Here is a 24,151-nt window from a genome sequence, read left to right as displayed (position 1 = left end):
GATATACACCCAAAGAAATGAAAGCAGGGACTCAAACAGTACACCCATGTCCATAGCAGCATTATTCACAATAGCCACAAGGGAGAAGCAACCCAAATGTCTATTGATGGATGAGTGGATAGAACAAAATATAGTATATACATACAATGGAATATGATTCAGCCTTAAAAAGGATGAAAATTCTAACATATGCTATAACATGGATGAACTCTGACAGCATTATACTAAGTGAAATAAGCCAGTCACAAAAGGACAACTGTATGACTCCACTTACATAAGGGATCTAGAGTAGTCAAGTTCACAGAGTAGAAAGTAGAATGGTGATTGCCAGGGACTTGAGGCAATGGAGAATGGAGAGTTAGTGTCTAATGGGTAGAGAGTTTCAGCTGGGGAAGAGGAAAAAGTTCTGGAATGGATGATGGTGATGAATGCACAATATAAATATATTTAATGCCCCAAAACTTTACGATTAAAACTGGTTAAAATGGTAAATTTTACATTATGTATATTTTGCCACAATAAAAATCCAGGTCTAGGTAGTTTCCTGCCACCTTTTTCAGGGAACCAAAAGAGGGCACAACATCACATCTATGGTATTCTTGCTAAAACTCATAATCTGAGGAAACCCCAAATAAGGAACATTCAACAGCTGTCCTATACAATACCGTAGCCACTTGCCACATATAGCTATTTTAATTAAAATTAAATAAAATGTGAAATTCAGTTCCTCAGCCCCACTAGCCACATTTCAAATGCTATTTTCATGTGGCTAATGACTATCATATTGGACAGCATAGATATAGAGTATTTCTATCATCACATAAAGTTCTATTGGCCAGTTTTTTTTTAAGTTGTATTGGACAGCACTGATCTATAGAGTAACTCTCCAAAAATGTGAAGGCCATGAAAGACAAGGAAAGACTGAGGAACTGCTCCAGATTAAAGGAGAATAAAGAAACATAACAACTAAAAGCAATGTGGGATTCTGGGTTGGACCCTGAAACTGAAAAAGGACATCAGTGGGACAAATGATGAACTCTTACTAAGGCCTTTGGATTAGTTAATATTCTGTTACGGTTAATTTTCTGGTTTTGGTCATTGTACATTTGTACATTGTACATTGTACATTTGTACATTGTACATTTGTACATTGTTACGTAAGATGTAAACATTTGTATTATTTTTGCAACTGTTTTGTAAGTTTGAAATTATTTGAAAATGAAAATTTTTAAGTGAAATAAAATTTAAAAATCATCTTTTGACTCTATCCAGCTATTTATATTATCTTTTACTGTTGATTGCATCCCACCCTATTTCATGAATAAAATTTATTGATCATTGTCCATTTATTAGGGGAAAGGCAAGTCCAGAGAGTGATCTATACCACAGGTCGCCCCCCACTCCATTGAGGTCCTAGGAGGCCCCCTCGCCAGCAAAGTTCATCCCCAGGCAGGTGGCCCATGTCTCCAGACCAGTGCTCCAAGGAAGGCTGTGGCTCACATGCTATGACTCAGCAACCACCAGCTCATGTTTCCCCCCAGAGACCAAAGTCAGGCCCAAAGACAGTGCCAGAGGGCCCCCAAAAAGGTACATGTTCAAATATCTAAGTTCCTTCAGGGGACTCTCCAAACTGAAAAACAAAATATAATCCCTGCCTTTACAACCTCATTTCAAGTAAGTTTTTAAATTGTTATTTTTTAAACTATTTTATTTTTTCACACTGTCAACTTTATTATGAAAAATTAATACATGCTTATAAAGTTAGTATGGGTAAAAACAGAAATGTTTGAGGAAGAAAACCAAAATTCATACTTATAATCCACCACCCAGAAAAAACTACTGGTAACAAACACTCTGGTGTCTTTTCTTCTAGTATTTTCTCTTCTACAGTGCCGGATCTCTGAGTCCTCTGGCTTCCTGGAATCACCCTTGCCTCGCCCAGCCACATGGGAAGGACATAAAAGGGTCTGGTCTGGTATGAGTCCGCCTTACCTCTCAGGGGTCTCAGGAGAAGGAAGGGACTTGGTCTGTGTCAGCTCATGGGTCAGTTCCCTGCTGCAGCCAGCGCCTCTGGGGCTATCCAGCCCCCTACGGTCAGTGTGGCCTCACCAACCTCAAGACATTGTGTTACTCATTACCTGCCACTCAGGGGCTGCCATCCTGCCCTTCCTTTCTGAGAACTACTGACATAAGTTGCTTGGCAACAGACATTTACTTGCAGTTCGGGGAAAAACAGGGAAATGAGTGCATGGGTAGGACATGCCTTCAAAGTTAGATATTGGAGTTCCTAAGATTCACACACCTCTCCCAACGCAGAAGGCCATTCCCTGGCCACATCCCTCCAAGACCCCAGCTTCCTGCCACACTTCTCGGTGCCTGACTTGCTTTCAGGCCCTCTTGCTGTCTCTTTTCCTAGGGCCCCTCCCCCAGGATCTGGAGCTCAGTACAGAAAACAGAAATCACTGTAGGTATTATGTGCACGAAAGGTTTTTGTTTCTTGAAGCATGATTTACATTTCGTGAAATACATCCATCTTAACTGTGCAAATTGATTACTTTTTATCCAAGTAAATACCTGTGTAACCAGCTCCTAGATCAAGATCTAGGATATTTCCATCTCCCCAGAAAGTTCCCTTGTACTCCTTTTTCAGTCTCCATCCTCAGTCACTATTCTGATTCCATCACCATAGTTTAGTTTTGCCTGTTCTTGAATTTAATATAAATGGAATCATATAATACATACTGTTTTGTCTCTGGCATCTTTTTTTTTTTTTAATATATATTTACTTTTTTTTTTTTTTTTTTTTTTGGCTGTGTTGGGTCTTCGTTTCTGTGCGAGGGCTTTCTCTAGTTGTGGCGAGCGGGGGCCACTCTTCATCGCGGTGCGCAGGCCTCTCACCGTCGCGGCCTCACTTGTTGGGGAGCACAAGCTCCAGACACGCAGGCTCAGTAGTTGTGGCTCACGGGCCTAGTTGCTCCGCGGCATGTGGGATCTTCCCAGACCAGGGCTCGAACCCGTGTCCCCTGCATTGGCAGGCAGATTCTCAACCACTGCGCCACCAGGGAAGCCCCTCTCTGGCATCTTTTACACAACATTTTTGACATTCACCTACGTTGTTCCATGTGTCAGGAATTTGTTCTCTTTCATTGCTGAGCAGTATTCCATTATATGAATATATCACAATTTGTTTATTTATTCTACTTTTAGTGAAATATTCAGCCTTTTCTGGGTTTAGGCTATTAGGAATAAAGCTGCTATGAACATTCACATATAAGTCTTTTTGTGGAGTTATGCATGTATTTAAAAATTGCTGGACAAGAGGGTAGGGTATGTTTAGCTTTATTAGAAGCTTCCAACCAATTCTCCAAGGTGGTTGCACCACTTTAAACTACCACCAGCAAGTATATCGATGGATCCAGGTTCTGCAGTACAGTCCTCTTCTTCACCAACACTTGACATAGTCAGTTTTTTCACAGGAAGGAATTTCACACAGGGAATTAGTTGGTGCAAAATGGTGAGGGGGAATGGAGGAGCAGGAGTCAGAAGGCTGCCACTGGAGTAACTGAGTTAAACAGCACATCACCATAACCATGGTCAGAACTGAGGAGGCCACTGCTGCCACCCTCAGCTCCACATGGCTCTGTCTCAACATCTGGTTGATGCAGGAATATGCTGAGTCCGGCTACTGAGACTGGCTCTAGACCCTTGCATCTCTGTGTCCTTGCTGTCAGCATAAGTGACAGCAGGAAGATGGCCTCTGCCCCCCACACCCAATCTCTGGTGGGGCATCTAATTGTCAGACCTTAATATTCATAACTCTAGCTGCAAAAGAATCCAGGAGGGACTTCCCTGGCAATTCAGTGGTTAAGACTCCACATTCCCAATGCAGGGGGCACAAGTTCGATCCCTGGTCGGGGAACTAAGATCCCACATGCTGCACAGTGTGACCGAAAAAAAAAAATCTGGGAAATGCAGTTTCTTACTTTCTAGCCTCTGCCCAACAGAGGAAAACACTCTAGAAGGAGGCAGAGGGAGCCAGTTGTATCAGTTGGCTTTTGCTGAGTAAAAAAGCTACCCCAACATGTAACAGACTAAAATAGCAACCACTTATTTAGCTCACAATTCTGTGGGTTGGTGACTTGGGGCTGGGCTTAGCTAGGTAGTTCTCATCTTATCTGAGCTCACTCATGACTTTGAAGTCAGTTGCCAATTCTGTTGGAACTGACTGGCCTAGGATGGGCTCAGCTGAGATAGATCATCTCTGCTCCATGTGGTCTCTCATCCGCCAGCAGGCCTGCCTAGGCTTGTTTTCATGATGGCTGGGCAGGTTTCCATGAGAGAGCAAAATGCTCTTTAGGCCTAGGCTCCAAATGGTACATCATTTCTGCCACATTCTATTGACCAAAGCAAGTCACAAGGCTAGCCCAGATTCAAGGGGAGTGGAAATAGACTCCACCTCGTCCAGAAGGTGAGGTAAATTCACCCTGCAAGGGTGTGATTAAACGGTGGGTTGAAAAGTCAGGGTAATCTACCACACTAGTCCACAGCCCCCACCATGCCTCCCACTTCTGGAACTAGCCAGCAAATCCCAAGTACTCAGATCCTTTTTTTGGGCAAAGCAACAAGATTCCCTGTACCTTCCCTTTTCTGTCCCTTTATTTTATCCTGTTTCTTAGGTTCCTTAACTTTATTTTCTAAATCTTCTAAATTTTTAATGTAAGGAATAACATTGAGAACTCATTCTTGTTATCTGTTCTTCCTGGTTTTGCTTTATGGATGTGATATCTTTCTGAAGCTAATTACTAAAAAGAGCAATTAGAAAGCCTTCTTAAAAAAAAAAAAAAATCTGGGCTTCCCTGGTGGCCCAGTGGTTAAGAATCCACCTGCCAATGCAGGGCACATGGGTTCAAGCCCTGGTCCGGGAAGATCCCACATGCCGCGGAGCAACTAAACCCGTGCGCCACAACTACCGAGCCTGCGCTCTAGAGCCCGCGAGCCACAACTACTGAGCCCACGGGCCACAACTACTGAAGCCCGCGCGCCTAGAGCCCGTGCTCCGCAACAGGAGAGGCCACCGCAATGAGAAGCCCACACAAGAGAGTAGCCCCCACTCACTGCAACTAGAGAAAGCCCGCGCGCAGCAACGAAGACCCAAAAGCAGCCAAAAATAAATAAATTAAATAAAAAAAAAAAAAATCTTTTATGTTCCCTGCATGGTTTTCCTCTGAAACCAGTTCTTGCTGTTTATTTAGGTTCTCTTTTATGTTGTAGGCTTTCCCCAGATGTCTGGTGAACTTTGTTCACATTAAGCGTGAGGCAATAAAAAGCATGAAGGAAGTTCTGTGCACATCCATTGGTTGGCTTGCTTCTGAAAGGGCCATATGGGGACTGGCCTGTGGAAGAGCCCTACAGGCCAGAACATGAGGGTCTCACACATGGGGCTGTTCTGTTTCTTTAGAACATGAGCACTTAACTTGGTTTAGGCCAGTGACTCCTTGGGCTGTCTGGTAAAGTCCGTAGGCCAGAACAATGTTTTTAAAGGCATTTAAAGATAAATAGGGTTACAAAGAAACAAAACAAAACAAAACCCAATACTGAAATACATTAAAGTATTAAACAAATGTTTCAGTAAATAAATATGTAAATAGTGTCATGCAAAGATGATAATCTGAGGTATCTGCATCAATTCTATCATGATACTAAAACACCCATAATTTCTTTTGGTGACCAAGTATCAGATCCTGCTAATAGCATTGTCGCTTGTAGCCAACATTTTAAAAGGGAGGAAATTACAAAAGGCACACTTTTGGAGAGAGGTGATAGATGTGTTCATTATCTTGATTGTGGTGATTGTTTCATGGGTATATACATACGTCAAACCTCATCAAATTGTACACTTTAAATATGTGTAATGTTGGGGAAATACAAATCCTACCAACAGAAAGACCTTTATGCACCAACACAGAGGGGAGAGAAAACACTATTATTGAAAATGCAATCAATTTAAAACATGCAGGTACTTCACAATACACTACAAAGTCTCAGCAGCATTTCATACATTTTATATAATAAAGTAGAACAAAGAACAATTAAAACTTAATTTCAGATAGTAATTAGTGAAAAAGATGCATTTTTTCTCCCATCTGAACTACAGAATCCCATGAATTCTATCCATGAATCCCTTGAAAGTCTGTGGCTTCCAGGTCCCATCATTGTCCCAATAATTCCCAGACAATAACAATTTTTTCCTGATTCAGGATCCAACTTTGATCACCCATTGCCTTGAGTTGTCATGTTTCTTTGATCTCCTTTAATCTGAAGCAGTTCCTTGGCCTTTCACTGCCTTGGTATTTTTGAAGACTGCAGGTCAGAATTTTCCTCTATTTGGGTTTGTTTGGTTTCATCCTCCTGATCAGATTCAGGTTAAACATTTTTAACACTTGGAAGTGACACTGTGTCCTTCCTGCACATCAGGAAGCACAGGATGTCCATTTGTCCTGTTACTGGGGATGTTCACTTCGATCACTTGATAAATGGGGTGCCCTCCAGTTTCTCCACCATAGATTTACTATTTCCCCATTTGTAACTAATAACTAATTCACTGAAAGGCTACATAAAAATCCTGTTCCTCATCAATCTTTCACTGACTGGTTTTAGCATCTCAGTAGAGTTCATAGATCTTTGTATAGACACAATGTATTTCTAATTATGTCGGATCCTAGGTATTTTGTATTTTTGTCTTTATCCTGAATGAGATCTTGTCTTTTATTACATGTACTAACTCATTATTCATGGACATAGGAAAGTTATTTTTACTGATCATTTTGTTATCAACAACCTACCTTAGGACCTCTCCAGATCAGAGAAGGCTCCTCTTGCCCATGATTTACTTTGTTTTTTTACGATTTTTTTTTTTTTAATTATCATTTATTTTTGGCTGCGTTGGGTCTTCGTTGCTGAGAGCAGGCTTTCTCTAGTTGTGGCAAGCGGGGGCTACTCTTCGTTGCGCTGCGTGGGCTTCTCATTGCAGTGGCTTCTCTTGTTGCGGAGCACGGGCTCTAGATGCACAGACTTCAGTAGCTGTGGCTCGTGGGCTCTAGAGCGCAGGCTCCATAGTTGTGGCGCACGGGCTTAGTTGCTCTGAGGCATGTGGGATCTTCCCGGACCAGGGCTTGAACCCGTGTCCCCTGCACTGGCAGGCAGATTCTTAACCACTGTACCACCAGGGAAGCCCCTTACTTTGTTTTTATCACATGGATATTACAGGGCCACATGAGCCAGAGACCTATCAAAGGGTTTTAATGTCCTTTTGCTTCTGATTAAGTATCAATTACAAACAATGCCCAGACAGTAAATGCTCTGCTCCCAGCTCTAGCTGAAGGTGGAATCTCTGCTGGTCCAAAGACTTCTGGGCCCTCAAGCTTGTGTGGTTTGTATAACTAGGGTGGACAAAGCCACCTCCGGGTGACTTTCAGAAAGAGCAGGAGTTCTGACCACTTTTTTACTCACCTTTCCTAGGGGCAGAAATCATAGGCCTGTAGTAACAGCCAATCATAACTCTAACCTCTTTCAGAACACTGAGGGGAAAGATCATTCTTATTCATTAATAGAAATGTGAAAGCAAGCTATGAGTTATACTGATAACTCATAACTTCTGAACACAGAGGGCCTTGCAGCAGGAAACTTGCAGATGCTACATGATGTTTCCTTTTCTGCAACAAGCAGCTTGTCACCTGGGAAAGGGACTTGTGATCCTGGGCAGCACCTACCTTGAGAGATAACACAGTCTATTGTTTCTATCTCTTCCCAGGAGAAAGAAAAAGTTGTTACATGGTGATGTTGCAGAATCCTTGGCCCCAAGGGGCTTCTATAAACCACCTATTCATTCATGCATTCATTCATTCAATATGAATTCATTCATTCACCTGGCCTGCTATGTGCCAGGTGTTAAGTATAATGTAGAAAACAAGAGACAATATAAACCCTCTTGGAGGTTATAATCTGATGGAAAAAAGAAACATTAAACTATAAAACACACAAATAAACACATATAATGGGGGTGGGGTGAAGAAAGCTATTAAAAATTAGTACAGGAACTTCCCTGGCAGTCCAGTCGTTAAGACCCCATGCTTCCACTGCAGGGGGCACAGGTTCAATTCCCGGTCAGGGAACTAAGATCCTGCATGGCATGTGGTGCAGCCAAAAAAAAAAAAAAAAGATACAATAATGTGAGTGTACTTAATGCCACTAAATTATACATTTAAAAAATGGTTACAATGGTCAATTTTATGTTATGTATGTTTCACAATAAAAAGAAGAAGGAAAAACAGTTTTTAGTAAAAAAAGAAATAATAATAATAAAGCAGAAGGGAGCAACCTGAAGTTGATGGGAGGCCAAGGACCAAGGGGAACTAGGAGTGAGAAGACCCCCTTGCGGGGAATGGTCAAGAGACTGAGGGAACACAAGTGTCTAACAATCAATCTTAAGTTTTTTGCTCTGTGATTCTATAAGATAACTCTCCTCTATCCACCTAAACTTTAGTAAAAGTCTGCTATACCCAGATACCTGATTCTTTGGGGGCCTGCTATGTGCCAGGTGTTAAGTATAATGTAGAAAACAAGAGACACAATATAAAAGAGCATGTATTCTTAGCAGACACATCAGGGCAGAGAGAAGGGAGGAGCCACATGTACTGAGACCCAAGTGAGGAGGACAATGCCGCAAAATCAGAAGATGAGAACAAGTGATGGCCAGGAGACACATATGATGTGCTGGGGCAGTACCGAGTATCCCACTTCAGGCAGGATGAGGGCTCAAGCAACTGGTATTGGAATACTGAAGGATGGGCCAGCTCCACAGGGGTGGAAGACCTCAATCCACCCAGAAGGCAGAGATCTGAATCACATGGGTGAGCCTCATGAACTTCATAGTCTGCAGGCTCTCTCCTAGGTTAAGCTAAACTGAGTCCAGGGGTGCCATTGTGATGCAGTTCCTACCTCACTGAAATACAAGATTCATCTTCAGGGCGTGCTTTTTCTTTTCCTGCTTCCTGGGATCTGCCATGTTCAGAGGATTATGGGGGAAAAAAGAAAGCTATGGATGACAGGCAAAGAAGAGCCAAGTAGTGCATAATTGGCATCCTTGAAAGGAACAAAAACAATGAAATACAAGAGCTATTTAAAAATATAATTCAGGGCTTCCCTGGTGGCACAGTGGTTGGGAGTCCGCCTGCCAATGCAGGAGACACGGGTTCGAGCCCTGGTCCGGGAGGATCCCACATGCCGCGGAGCAACTAAGCCCGTGCACCACAACTACTGAGCCTGTGCTCTGGAGCCCGCGAGCCACAACTACTGAAGCCCACGCACCACAACTACTGAAGCCCGCGTGCCTAGAGCCCATGCTCCACAACAAGAGAAGCCACCGCAATGAGAAGCCCACGCACCACAACGAAGAGTAGCCCCCGCTTGCCGCAACAAGAGAAAGCCTGTGTGCAGCAACAAAGACCCAACACAGCCATAAATCAATCAATAAATAAATTTATTAAAAAAAAATAAAAATATAATTCAGGAAAATGTTTCTAAAATAAAAAAGGATTTCAATCTACATTTGAAAAAAACAATGTTTATACTATAGATATAGTCTAGTAATATCACTAGAAAACAAAGAATCTTTGGGGCACCCAGGCAAAAAGAGCAAGTATAAAGGCTCAAAAAAAAATGTTTTTGAACATATAAGAACTCAGGAATATTGTTCTTAGGAAATTGTACAGAAATAGGGAATCAGAGAGGAAAAAGAAATGAAACTAGATTTTCTAGAAAATATCAACAGTGAAAATACTAAATGTCAAAACCCCTGTAGGATACAGATAAAGCAGCAGTCAGAGGAAAATTCATAACTTAAACACTAATACCAATTTTTTTTTTTTTTTTTTGGCCACGCTGCACAGCATGTGGGATCCTAGTTCCCCGACCATGGATCAAACCTGCACCCCCTGCAGTGGAACCACTGAATCTTAATCACTGGACTGCCAGGGGAAGTCCGCTAATACCAATTTTGTAAAAAAGACTGAAAATAGAAGAATTAATAAGCACCCTTAAAGAGTTATAGATAAACCAAATAAAAACAGAAGGAAGGACTTAATGAAAATAAAAGCACAAATTAATGAGTTGGACTTCCCTGGTGGCACAGTGGTTAAGAATCCATCTGCCAATGCAGGGGACACAGGTTCCAGCCCTGGTCTGGGAAGATCCCACATGCTGCAGAGCAACTAAGCCCGTGTGCCGCAACCACTGAGCCTGCGTTCTAGAGCCTGCGAGCCACAACTACTGAGCCTGCACACCACAACTACTGAAGCCTGTGCGCCTAGAGCCCTGCTCCGCAACAAGAGAAGCCACCGCAATGAGAAGCCCGCACACTGCAACGAAGATCAGCCCCCACTCGCCGCAACTAGAGAAAACCTGCGTGCAGCAACGAAGACCCAATGCAGCCAAAAATAAATAAATAAAATTTTTTGTAAAGTTGAATGATTAGTACTTAGATGCTCATTTTATAATTCTAAGCACTTTTTTTATAAATGTGAACTGTTTCACAGTAATTTTTAGTTTGCTAAATGAACTACAATATATCCACACAATGAATAAGAATAAAAAAATAATAATAATACTATGTACTGCTATAAAAAGATCTCCAAGATACACTGTTAAGTCAAACAAACAAGTGCAGAATCCTATATATAGTAGGCAACCTATTGTTGCCAACAGTGCAAGCAGGAAGTAGAATAAAAATAGACGTACGGGACTTCCCTGGTGGCACAGCGGTTAAGAATCCGCCTGCCAACGCAGGCGGACACGCGTTTGCACCCTGATCTGGGAAGATCACACATGCCGTGGAGCAACTAAGCCCGTGCGCCGTAACTACTGAGAGCCGTGTGCCACAACTACTGAAGCCCACGCGCCTAGAGCCCATGCTCCGCAACAAGAAAAGCCACCGCAACGAGAAGCCCGCGCACTGCAGAGAAGAGTAGCCCCTGCTTGCCGCAACTAGAGAAAGCCCACGTGCAACAACAAAGACCCAACGCAGCCAAAAAAAGTACATATTTGCTTATATTTGTATAAAGAGAGATAGAAAGATATGTAGGAAACCTAGAAGGCTATTATACATTAGGGCAGAGGGGGAAACAGGGTAGATGAGGACAGAGGCAGGACCAAGTTTTTCAGTAAAAACATTTTTATCATTTTGATTTCTAAACCATGTTACCTGTTTAGAAAACGAAATTTAATTTAAAAAATAACCATTTAAAAAATTCAAGTAGAAATTAACACAACATTGTAAAGCAACTATACACCAATAAAAATTGATTTAAATAAATAAATAAATAAGTTTTAAAATAAATAAATAAAAATTCAAGGCTGGCCCAAATGGGCTCACTGGTAGTCTGCCAAACATTTAGGGAAGAAAATATACCAATTTGCTAAAATCTTTTCCTGAAGATATAGAAGCAGAGGAAATACTTTCTCATTCCATGAGGCCAGCATTACCATAATACCAAAACCAGACAAAGGCATACAGGGAAACTGCAGAACAATATCACTCATGAACACAGATGCAAAAGTGCTCAACAAAATATTAGCAAATAGAATCCAACAATATGTAAAGAATTATACACCATGACCAAGTGGGATTTATCCCAGGTATGCAAGGCTGGCTCAACATCTGAAAATTAATTAATGGCATCACATCAACAGACTGAGGAAGAATAATCACATGATCATACCAATAGATACAGGAAAAGTATTTTACAAAATCCAACATCCATTCATGATAAAAACGCTCAGCAAACTAGAAACAGAGGGGAACTTCCTCAACCTGATAAAGAACATCTACAAAAACCTACAGGAAACATCATACTTCGTGGTGAGAAACGAGAAAATTTCCCACTAAGATCAGGAACAAAGCAAGGATATCTCATCTCACCACTCCTTTTCAAATTGTACTGAAGTCCTAATTAATGCAATAAGACCAAAAAAAAAAAAAAGAAATAAAAGGTAAGTAAATTGGGAAGGAAGAAATAAAACCACATCTGTCAGCAGATGACATGATTGTCTATGTAGAAAATCTGAAAGAATCAACAAAAAAACTCTTGGAACTAACAATCATAGCAAAGTTGTAGGATATAAGGTTAATATGCAAAAGTCATTCCCTTTCCTCTATATCAACAATGAACACGTGGAATTTGAAATTAAAAATACATTACCATTGCAGCCACTATGGAAAACAGTATGGAGGTTCCTCAAATACTAAAAACGGAGTTGCCATATGATATAGCAATCCCACTCGTGGGCATATATCCGGAAAAGAGAAAACTGTAATCTGAAAAGATACATGCACCCCAACGTTCATAGCAGCACTATTTATTTATTATTTTTTTTAACTTTATTTATTTTATTTATTTATTTTTGGCTGCACTGGGTCTTCGTTTCTGCATGCGGGCTTTCTCTAGTTGCGGCGAGCGGGGGCTACTCTTCGTTGCGGTGCACGGGGGCTACTCTTCGTTGCGGTGCACGTGCTTCTCACTGCGGTGGCTTCTCTTGTTGTGGAGCACAGGCTCTAGGCATGCGGGCTTCAGTAATTGTGGCTCACAGGCTCTAGAGCGCAGGCTCAGTAGTTGTGGCGCACAGGCTTACTTGCTCCGCGGCATGTGGGATCTTCCCGGACCAGAGCTCGAACCCATGTCCCCTGCATGGGCAGGCGGATTCTTAACCACTGCGCCACCAGGGAAGTCCCCAGCAGCACTATTTATAATAGCCAAGACATGGACGCAACCTAAATGTCTAACAACAGATGAATGGATAAAGAAGATGTGGTATATATACATACAATGGAATACTACTCAGCCATAAAAAAGAAGGAAATAATGCCATTTGCAGCAACATGGACGGGCCTAGAGATTTCATACTAAGTGAAGTAAGTCAGAAAGAGAAAGACAAGTACCATATGATATCACTTACATGTGGCATCTAAAATATGACACAAATGAACTTATTTACAAAACAGAAATAGACTCATAGACATAGAGAACAGACTCGTGGTTGCCAAGGGGAAGGGGGGTGGGGGAGGGATAAATTAGGACTCTGAGATTAGTAGGTACAAACAACTATATATAAAATAGATAAACAGCAAGGTCCTACTGTATAGCACAGGGAACTATACTCAATATCCTGTAATAAGCCATAATGGAAACGAATATGTATATATATGTATAAATGAACCACTTTGCTGTACACCAGAAACTAATGCAACACTGTAAATCAACTATACTTCAAGACTAGTAAAAAATACATTACTATTTATATTAACACCCCCAAAAATGAAATACTTAGATATAAATCTAACAAAATGTGTACAAGATCTCCTTAAGGAAAACTACAAAACTCTGATGAAAGAATCAAAGAACTAAGTAAGTGACGAGATATTCCCTGTTCATGGATAGAAGACTCAATATTGTCAAGATGTCAGTTCTTCCCAACTTCATCTTCATCTATTCAATGCATTCCCAATCAAAATCCTAGCAAGTCATCTTATACCATGCATAGCACCTAGCAGAGTGTCAGGGCCAAGGCAGGCTCGATGAAAGTGAAGCAAGCGTCAGAAGTTGTGGTGGAAACCCGGCTCAGAGGTACTGGGGCAAAAGTGGGAATATACAGAAAGGGCACTGGGCAAACTCGAATGATTAAAGAAACCCAGGTACTAACTGGGCATCTGGAACCATGGAAACCAGGGGCTCAGTGGCCTCGGGAAAGGATCTCACTCTCTGCCATTCCCTGTGTATCAGTTTCCTCTACTTGATGGGAGGAAGTAGCCTCACCTCAAGCCTCACCACAAGCCTCACCTAACCCCAATTTCCCACAGCTTCTAGACGAATAGGGTCTCACCCTCTTCCTCAAGCTCAGTTTGAAAAATAGGTTTTTCAAACCTCAGAAAGGTTTCAGGCCAGCCAAGCTTGAGCCCTTCAACCGAAGTCAGAGGGGCCTGTTCTTGTGAGAATACAGCCACTCGGCAAGGACCACCAGCCTGGAGTGAAGGGAGGAGCAGGCCAAGAAAGCAGACTTTATAGGGCAGGGGTGTCCCATTGGGGGCCTCTGGGACATTTCCAGTGGCACAGCTTGCCACAAATACAGACTGAGGTCCCTTTAGTGCTTCAAGGTCAGAGGGTGATTTGTGGCACCCTAGGATGGAGAAGGTGGCCTTGTCCTAGTAGAGACGGTGGTGATGGAAGGCATGGCATGGCTGATGGCCTTCACTGCAGAATTGGAAGGGCAAAACTCCAATCACAGGTGCTGCCTCCTAAGTGAGTGTGGGTGGGTTCTTCCTGGGTGCCGAAGGGCAACTAATACTTGGCAAACATGAGACAAGGCCCACACCTGCACACTGACCACCTAGGAGGAGGCCCGGTCTGCCCATGAAAGAAAGCCATACCTCACAGGTCACAAGTAGATCGTGAAAATAGATATAACTGAGGTTTTATCCAACTGAATCATTTTAAACCATCACTAGGAGCTACTGAGTAAAGACTCCTGAACAGCAGTTGGGTGCCCCATCCACAACCTTTTGGGCCTGACCATGGTGCAGGCAGGCCCAAGGGCTTTTTGTGAGGGCAGAAAGAGCCAGGGAATTTGCCTTGGGACCAACTCACAATCAGATGGAAGGGGGCTCCAGACAAACATCCACCGTCCTTCACCCCTCAGGTGAGGTCATTCAGAGGTGACTGCTGTGCACTGGCCCCCAGGGGCACTTAGTGCACTTAGCTCCCTACCTACCCTTGATAACACACCTGTATGGTCTGCCTCCCCTTCCAGTGCTTTCTGGGATCACCTCCAACATAAACTGCTTGTACCTAATCCTTGTCTCAGGCTCTGCTTCTCAGGGATCCACACCAACACACCACATTTTGGTAGAGGAAGCAAGTGCTACAATCCGAAGGAGGCATTTAAGGAGACAGAAGTGATGAGGGGGACAAGAGGTGGAGAACCTCCCAAGAAGTCTCTTGGGGACATACTTGACCACGAAGGCTCAGACACCCAGCTCAGAGTGGCACAGGAAAAGACGTGAATTAATCAAACTCACAGAAACAGAGGGTGAAATCACACACTCGGTGCTTTTAATTCAAAATGAGAAGGACAACATCAGATCTCTCTCACCCGACACCACCCTCTCTCCCTGCAGACAAAGTAAGCCCATGATTATCTCATGGCTGCCAGTAGGCATAGGCTGGGCCCAAAAGGAGCTATGGAGCCTCTCTGCTGAACAACTCACACCTTTGTGAACTGTGGTGGGGCTGGACACTGAGTAGGCCCTCGCCAACAAAATCCTTGATGATGGTGCCTAAGTAGGTGCAAAGGCAGAAGCCAGCTCCCTGACCCTCGAAATCTCAGAGACTCCTTTTGCACTGCAATGACTATGGGTTTGGAAGAAAGTGGGCTGAGTTCCAAGCAGCCGTTCCTTACTGCCCCAGCACTAGTGGCTGGTGGACTGTTTGGGGCTGGCTGGCAGGGATGGGAGAAAGCGGGGTCAAGGACAAGCGGGGCTGGACCACTGCAGCAGTCTGAATAAGTCACGAGGTCACTCCAGGTATAGGATGCTCTGTGATTCCTCCTCTCTACCCTCTCCCTGGCCCCCTTTTCTGCCAGCTTGTCCCATCCATTTGTCCTGGGTGTGGCAGCACACCAGAGTTGGGAGGAGGCTGGGAAGGAGGCAGATGCCAAATTTTACCTGGCTGTATATCTATCCATCCCCATCCTCCCTCCTTGCCCTCTTAGGGAGTTCCATCCCATTGAGGGGTCAGCGGGTCCAGGCAGCACTGAATTCTTTCTCCAGACCCTGGACAAACTGGTCATTGAGGAATAGCAGCTGACCATGGGGCAGGAAGCGGGCGAGGATGCCCTCGATGCAGTCAGCCCGTAGCAGGAGGTTGGCAGTGGGGACCAGCAGCCGGAGGTGCTCAAGGAGAAGGCGGGCCAGCAGCCGAAGCGTGCCCTCTGCCAGCAGCAGGTTCTCGTGGGCATTCAGCACCAGGGCGAAGCCTAATGAGAGCACGCCTAGCCACACCACCGTCCGAGGCTCCTGGAAAGGGTCCCCTGCCGTCAGGCGGAAGGCCCCACATGGGGACTCATGCAGGCGCACTGGGTCATCTGAGGACTGGGGCTGCAGGTCCACAGCAGGCCGGCCGCACGCCTGCTGCTGCAGTTGGCACATGGACTCCACCTGCCTGTGGAGAATAGGTGGGTCACTGACCTGTCATCCTCAGGACCACCCCTGGAGCTGGGAGCTGCCATTATCCCCATAACTAGATGCAGAAACTAAGCCCCAGAAAGACTAAGTGAAGTGACCTGCCCAGGGCCACAGAGCAGGAAGGATGAGCCCAGATGGGAATCCAGGCTCCAGCCTCCAGGCCCTGAACCATTTCACTCCATGTGGCCAAGAGAAGGCAGGTTCTGAACACAGCTCCCTGGGCTGGGAAAAGGCACCAGGGGATGAAGATCCTGCCCCTACCTGCTTCACAGAGGCCTCCTCAACATCTCAACAAGAGATGAGAAGCGGAGTAAAAGCTATGTCCAACCCAGGCTGTCCAACCTCTCCACCCTCACCCCATCCTGCAGCCCTCTCCAAATAAAAAAGAAAAACCTTGCACTTGGACATCCAGGCTTTTGAAATCACTCTCTGATCTCTCATGAATCACCTTCCAATTTGGCCCATGTACAGGCTGCTCTTAAAGACACGTTTGGTTTTCTGTGCCACATAAGGGGGAGGAGGCCCAGCAGAACAAAGAGATAAACAAGAGGCTGGCCCAGGGTTGCCCCAGAGTGTTAATCCCCCCACCCAAAACACAGAGGGGCCAGGAGATTCTGGCACCTGCTGGTTCAGACTGGGTCTGTGAGGGGAAGGTCCAAGGTCAGCCATCACATCTAGAACACTGTTTCCCAACTGTACCCTGTGGATCCTGAGCTTTTGGGAGGCTCTTGACACAGATTCCCATAAACCACATTCTCTCTCCTCCTAAGAAATTCATAAAGCTTAAAGGCACACTAAGGGCCCTGAAAAGTCCTGCACTGCAAAGCGTATTTAATCTGTACTGCTTACACTCAAATCCCAACTCTTTCACTTTCTAGATGCATAACCTTAGACAGGTTAAATTTCTTTAACTCTCTGTAGCTCAGTTTACTCATCTGTAAGGTGGGGATAATGTACCTACCTCAAAAGACTGTTTCAAAGATAAAATGAGTTCATATACACAAAATGCTCAGAACATAAAATGCTTAGTACATACAGGCTCAATAAATGCTAACTATAATAAATAATGATGATGATAATAGCGTTATTATGTCTTTAACCCTTTTTCATATAATACTTGTGACTACTGTGGAAGACTTTGAAAGCACTACTCTAAAACTTGCTCTCTGCTTCTTAGTCCTCCTGTTTCTCTGTGCCCCCCAGAAAACCTATCATAATCGGTGTGTATTCAATGGGTTGGACTGTGTTACCTGGCCACGGCCAAAATCTGCTCCTTTCGGAGGAGCCTGTCCCTCTCAGCACCATGTGGCTGTGGGTCGTTGGGTGAATTCTCGGTACCAAAGAAGCAGGAGTAGAGCACTCGGCAAAGGCCCTCCTCAGCCTTCGTGGCCCGCAAGGTGTGGATGAGGAAGACATGGACCATGGCTCTGGGATGGATGCTACAGGAAAGCCAGAGACCTCAGTGAGATGAGTGTAAAACCCCAGAGGGGAGGCAACCACAGAAAGGGTCTGGCCTAGCTAGGCCTGGGAGCGTGTCTGGAGGCTGGTGTGGCTAGTCACTGGTCCTCCTCAGTCACCCAAGACACACGCCCAGCCTCTTTATGTGGTCAGCACCAACTCTGTCCATAAGAGTCTAGCAGCTATCTTAGACAACCCCAAAGCCAAATCTACAAACAACCAGCCAGGAATCTTGAAAAATGTCAGTCATCAGAGTCAAGGAACATTGGGGAGCTGCTCCAGACTGAAGGAGGCCAAAGAGACAAGACAGCTGAATGCATCCTGCGGTACTAGATAGGAGCCCTGGCAGAGAAAAAGGTAGTTTCAACATAGGGCACTACTAGGACAACTGGAAGCATTTAAATACGGATTACAGGTTAGATAATAGTCTTGATCGATGTTACCAGATTTTGAATGTAGGAGAATGTCCTTGTTTTTAGAAAATACACACTGAAGTACCTCTAAATATAGAGGTAAAGGGGCATCATATCTGCAACTAACTTAATTGGAAAATTAAGTATACAGGAGTTCTTTATAAGAACAGTCTTGAAATTTTCCGTAAGCTTGAGATCACGCCAAAATAAAGACCACGAAATAGTAATAATAATGGTGTTTGGCTCAGTGACCAGCCCGGGGTTGAAAGGCAGCGGGTAGACGGTAAGCAGATATCTGTAGCTAAGGGTAAATAGATCGTGAGTTTAAACTGGTTAAACAAGAAGGTTCGCGACAGCGCTTTGAAACCCGTAGCTCGGAGACCTCGACTGACCTCCCGCGACCCTCTACCCGCAATCAGAGCCGTCATCAGCCTTCGCCACCGCGTCCCCCCCCCGCCCCCCACAGAGAAATGGTAGCAGCCAAGACGCTTACGTCACTACTTGGGGCAACCCTGTGGCGCTGTGCCTCTGGGGGACTGTAGTTGCTTGCCCCAGCTAGCCAAGCCTAAGGAGGGGGCACCCTGGACTGAGTGTGCCCTGCAACCCCGGGCCGCTGTCCTCGAGGCGAGACACTCACCTTTTCTTCCGTGCCCACAGACTTCTACTAACAGGCCCCTTCACTCGGCTAAACGGGAGATACGGCAGTTGCACACGCCAGTAGCAGGCGCGCGCCTGAGAGTGACGCGCTCAGGGTGGGCGGGGCCTCATATCCCGAGCTGTGCTCCGGCTGCGGGGCGTGGGTGGCCTTCCGACGCCTGGTCCTCCAGCTCAGGCGACTTTCACCGTCGGACCAAAATCCCCTTGCTCCGGGTTCACGGCGCGGCCCACGCTGGTCACTCACTGACTGGGTACGCGGGGTTCCCACTCGAAGCCCTAGACCAGTCGAGCCCCAGGCCACTTCCCCCGGCGGCCACGAGGGGGCGCCCGACCCGGTGCGTGGCCTTTCCGGGAGAGGCGGGGTCTGAAGGTGCAGGGCAGAGGTCTCCAACTGGACAATATGCGTGGGAATCATGGGGGCGCCTGTTAAAATTCAGGTTGCTGAGCTTTAGCTCCGGGAAAGAAGGCTTGTGGGGAAACATGCATATTTACGTAGTTCGTGGGGAGAGCTTCTGGGTTGTGGGTTCCTGCGGTGGGTTAAGACTAGGGCTCGGTTTGGAGTGGAAAGATTAAAACTCTGGTCACCAGCTATGCATCCCTGGCAGGTCAGTCACTTTACTGGGCTCCAGTGAAGCCCCATAGGATTTGGTAGGCTGATTAGTTTTTCCTTTCACACTTCCACCTCTAACAAACTCTTTCCTTGTCCCCTCTTTGAGGGAGGCCATCAAAAGTGTAGGGAAAGGACTTGTACCTTAAGCCTGAAAGGGTCACTGCCAGGTCCTTCCCTGTTGGAGTCTTGGCCCAGAGGTGTTTGGGGCCCTGCAAGACTTGTCTGAGCCTCATTGCCTGCCCTGGGCACCCCGGCCCCCCACCTCCCCACATAATCCTTTTACTTTTTGGCATGTGAACTGCTGCAACCTCCCCAGATGTGTTCTGTGCCCAAAACCCCACACTGGGTGTTTCCTCGGCCTGGCCTGCCCTTTCCTCCCCTTTATTAGCCCTTCAAAAGATGCTCAGGGGCTTCCCTGGTGGCGCAGTGGTTGAGAATCTGCCTGCCAATGCAGGGGACCCGGGTTCAAGCCCTGGTCTGGGAAGATCCCACATGCCGCGGAGCAACTAGGCCCGTGAGCCACAATTACTGAGCCTGCGCGTCTGGAGCCTGTGCTCTGCAACAAGAGAGGCCATGATAGTGAAAGGCCCGCGCACCGTGATGAAGAGTGGCCCCCACTTGCCACAACTAGAGAAAGCCATCGCACAGAAACGAAGACCCAACACAGCCAAAAATAAATAAATAAATAAATAATTTTTTTAAAAAGGTGCTCAGACCAAAACCTAGTCTTCCTGCTGGACTGCCCATTAGCATTCAGCTGTCCCCTTTATATCCATTGTGAGGGTCTGCCTATGGTGCTGATGTCTCCTATGCAGTACACCCTGGCTGCGGTGCCCAGTTTCATTCCCCATGGCCATGCACAAGGCAGGCCTGGAGCCAACCCAAACACACTTCTTTGTGACTGAAGAAAGAAGGGCAGGGCAGCTCAGGCAGGGACCTTGGAGTGCAGTCTGGGCCCCTCTGGCTATAGGATGTGGGCAGGGGGGCAGTGAAGGGAGGCTAGAGGAGGTGGCCTTGGGGCTGGCCAGAGTGTGTGGGCATTCTGACCACAGGTGCAACACATATATGTATTTGTAGGTGGAGGGGCAGGCCCAGAGACAGTTGGGCCTCAGCCACAAGGCTGGGATGATGTTGGCTCAGTTCCTGGTCCCTATCACTCTCAGCCAGGACTCATGTCTGCCACCTGATTACAGCAAATTGCTGGCAGAGGGCACTGGTTGCTGGGGGCCAACTGGCATCCGGAACACAGTATTCTGGCCTCTGTCCACTTGTCAGGCAGTGAGTCTACTCAAGGTCCCAGGCTGCTGGGGAGGCCAGCCTAGTGTGACGTACACAGAGGAGACAGCAGTGAGAAGCTGGCCTGAGCTTCTGGAGGTCAGTGGGGACCCAGATGGAGGTGGTGTCCAGATAAGTGAGGCAGACTCAGATGCCATTCCCAACTTTTGGCAGCCCTCAGCCAACTTGTGCCCCCAAGGTCAAAGTAGTGTGCTGGGGACAGTGAGGCAGGAAGCAGCCTGGGTCCCCCGAGACGCTGCAGAGCCTTCTTGCTGAACGAGGAGCACATATTGCAATGTATTTATTTTGTTAAACCGCTGTGTGGTGTTTCTGTTATGTGCAGCCTAACTCAAATGAGTTAAGTGAGGCAGCATGTGAAGTGGGCAGAGTGGAGCCTGACATGTAGTCGGTACTCAATAAATCAGTAAATGTTGACAAGCATTAATGCAGAGGCAAGATAGGAGAAGGTGTCAGAGAGGCCTTGGTCAGTCCTGGAAAGCAGGTGGGGCCTTCTGGTCTGGCAGCAGCTCAGAGGCAGGGCGATGGACAGGCTGAACTGCTGCTTCCTGGTATGTGCATGTTCATGTGTGCCAGCCTTTAATAGCAGTTACCCTAGAAATTGTGGCGGGGCCAGGCACACAGTACGTGAAGATGTGGGTTTGTGGCTAGAGTGTGTGTGTGTGTGTGAGAGTGAGTGATAGAGGCAGGAGAGAAGAAGAAAAATAAAGCACTACAATTCAGTATCCTGTAATAAACCATAATGGAAAAGAATATGAAAAAGAATATGCATATTATATATAACTGAATCATTTTGCTGTACACCAGAAACTAACACAACAACACTAACACAATCAACTGTACTTCAGAAAAAAAAAAAAAAACCTAAAAAATAAATAAATAAATAAGCAGCTGGCTGGATTTGAGGCCTGGCCCACCTGCCTAGCTGAGATGAGGGGCCACACCTTCAAGTCATTTCCCCTCCCCCTCCTCTGGCTGTCGGCAAAGGTGCTCATCACTCCACTCCCCAGCTCTGCTCTTCTCAGTGGCCCTCTGAGTTGGGGGGATTGCCTGAAGCCCCTCACATTGACCCCTTCCTCACACTCCCACCCTCCATTGCTCTTTACCCATTTCAGGGTGAGGCCTGCCCCACAGTGGCAGGCAGCCTGGTGTTTGCCCCTTCCAATCCCCGTTGATGCCCACCATCAGGATGCACGTGGTGTCTGATACTGACTCAATTTGGACAGCAGTTTCCATTTCCCACTCACCCAAGCCATGCAGGGTCCTGAATCACTGATGGGCAGCCTGGCTTGGGAAGCTCTGCTGCTTCTCCCAGACATCAGGACCAACCCTCAGGTCTTGCTTAACACACCTCCAGGGATGGGGAGCTCACTCCCCCAAGACAGCCCCATTGTTTTTTTTTCTTTTTTTAGCTGCATTGGGTCTTTGTTGCTGCATGCAGGCTTTCTCTAGTTGCAGCAACCCGGGGCTTCTCATTGCAGTGGCTTCTCTTATTGCGGAGCATGGGCCCTAGACCCACGGGTTTCAGTAGTTGCAGCACGCGGGCTCAGTAGTTGCAGCGCGTGGGCTCTAGGACGCACAGGCTTCAGTAGTTGTGGCTCGCAGCCTCTAGAGTGCAGGCTCAGTAGTTGTGGCACATGGGCTTAGTTGCTCCTTTGCATGTGGGATCTTCCCGAACCAGGGATCGAACCGTGTCCCCTGCCTTGGCAGGCAGATTCTTAACCACTGCACCACCAGGGAAGTCCCCCCATTGTTTTTTGTTTTGTTTTGTTTTGTTTTGTTTTGTTAATTAATTAATTAATTTATGTAGCTGCGTTGGGTCTTCATTGCTGCGCGCAGGCTTTTTCTAGTTGCGGCAAGGGGGGGCTATCCTTTGTTGCAGTGTGCGGGCTTCTCATTGTGGTGGCTTCTCTTGTTGCAGTGCGCAGGCTTCAGTAGTTGTGGCACGCGGGCTCAGTAGTTGTGGCACACGGGCTTAGTTGCTCCACAGCATGTGGGATCTTCCTGGGCTAGGGCTCGAACCCGTGTCCCCTGCTTTGGCAGGTGGATTCTTAACCACTGTGCCACCAGGGAAGTCCCCCCCCCCACTGGTTTTTGACAGCTGGAAACGCTTATTGATGATCTTTATGGACCCCCGAAACCTCAGGCCAGACCAGCTGGGCCACCGCCTACTTCTGGATGAGGGGAGGGCAATTAGATGGATTCTGCCAGCCCCAGGCAATGGATTTTTTGAATGTCTGATAAGAATGTTTAGCCGTTTCTCAAACTGTAGAGGAGGAAACTAAGAGGAAGAGGGGATCTGCTTTACTGAGAGTCCAGGTGGGCTGAGCTCGAGTGGCTATGGTTGCCCTAGAATTAAGGAGACCAAAGTAGGGCAAGCCTTATACTTCCATCCCCCTCCACCTCCCTGGGCCATCTCAGAGATGGCTTGCCCCACGTGGGTCACCAGACGGCCTCCTCCTCCTCTGTCTGCACCAACCCCCATCCACAGTCTTCTAACAGCTACTTTGGTGCAGTAGGACACCAGTCTCCTACACAGAGCAGCTGGGCTTTTCCCTTGTAACCCATCACCCAGGGGCATGTCCATGGGCAGAAAGTTTGGCCCCTTTCTTTTAATTAAGTGTTTTCAGGCTTATCCTTTTTACCTGTCTGGTCTTGTAATCCCCACATTGGCTCTAAGTAATAACAGCCATAGCAGACTTTTGTGTGGCACTTGATGTAGGCAGGCCCTATTCTTAGTGCTTTACATACACCAACTCATTTGATCCAATCCACAAGCCTTTGAAGGAGGGACTTTACTATCCCCATTTTGCAGATGAGGCACTGAGATCAAGTAACTTTCCTGATATTACACTTGTACTGAGTGAGGTGTGCATGTCCATAAATTTCAGCCTGTTTCATCCCCTCCCTTGTGTATCCCCTTCTCCCCCATTCCTTCAGGGTCACCAGAGAGACTGTTGGCCCACACCCTCAGCTCCCAGTGGCCATAATCCCAGCCCTGCTTACCTGATATAATCCAACCTTGGGAGCTCCCTTCCCACCCTGGTTGGATGATCTCCTTCCCTGGTATTTCCAATCCCAGCTCAGGAGGCCCCTGCCCTGAGCCCTCCCCTCAGGGAGCCCCAGGCCCCATGTCTTGGCTGGGCTCCAGAAGGACTAGGCAGTGTGTGATTCGTCCTTTCAAACGGCTGCTCTTCCTGCAGGGCTGAGAGCCAGGAGGCCCCACGAGGCAGCTCAGGCCCAGCCACGTGAGACCCTTTCCCCTCCCGCTGCCCCAGGCCCAGCTGACTCAGAGCCTGGCAGCTTCAGTCACCACCCCTCCCAGGGGTATGTGTGCTGGTATAGACTGGGTGGGGAGGAAGCAATCCTGGCAGCACTGCTCGGCACCCACATTCCCATGTGGGTTGGGTGGGAATGCTTCTTAGCTTCTGT

General features: G+C 46.5%; 1 protein-coding gene across 1 annotated transcript; it reads right to left on the bottom strand.

Moving 5' to 3' along the window:
* Nucleotides 1–15,125: 15,125 nt before the first annotated feature.
* On the bottom strand, nt 15,126–23,807 carry AP5S1 (adaptor related protein complex 5 subunit sigma 1). Its single transcript, XM_068566005.1, has 4 exons — nt 23,726–23,807; nt 18,797–19,239; nt 17,539–17,727; nt 15,126–16,265 (listed from the first exon to the last, which is right to left on the bottom strand). The coding sequence occupies exons 3-4, from the start codon at nt 17,709–17,711 to the stop codon at nt 15,839–15,841; spliced, it is 600 nt and encodes a 199-aa protein (XP_068422106.1). The 5' UTR covers nt 17,712–17,727; nt 18,797–19,239; nt 23,726–23,807; the 3' UTR covers nt 15,126–15,838.
* Between the last annotated feature and the right edge of the window lie 344 nt (nt 23,808–24,151).

This window comes from Eschrichtius robustus, chromosome 16, assembly GCF_028021215.1.
Source record: "Eschrichtius robustus isolate mEscRob2 chromosome 16, mEscRob2.pri, whole genome shotgun sequence".
NCBI classification, from domain to species: domain Eukaryota; kingdom Metazoa; phylum Chordata; class Mammalia; order Artiodactyla; family Eschrichtiidae; genus Eschrichtius; species Eschrichtius robustus.
The sequence above is the reverse complement of the archived record's forward strand: the minus strand, read 5'-3'. Positions and strand labels throughout refer to the sequence as shown.

Excerpts from the sequence above, each read along its gene's own strand:
- AP5S1 (XM_068566005.1), bottom strand. The coding sequence starts at position 17,711 with ATGGTCCATGTCTTCCTCATCCACACCTTGCGGGCCACGAAGGCTGAG. Across the intron at positions 16,266-17,538 it reads CAGATTTTGGCCGTGGCCAG|GCAGGTGGAGTCCATGTGCC; the intron begins GTAACACAGTCC and ends TATTCTCCACAG.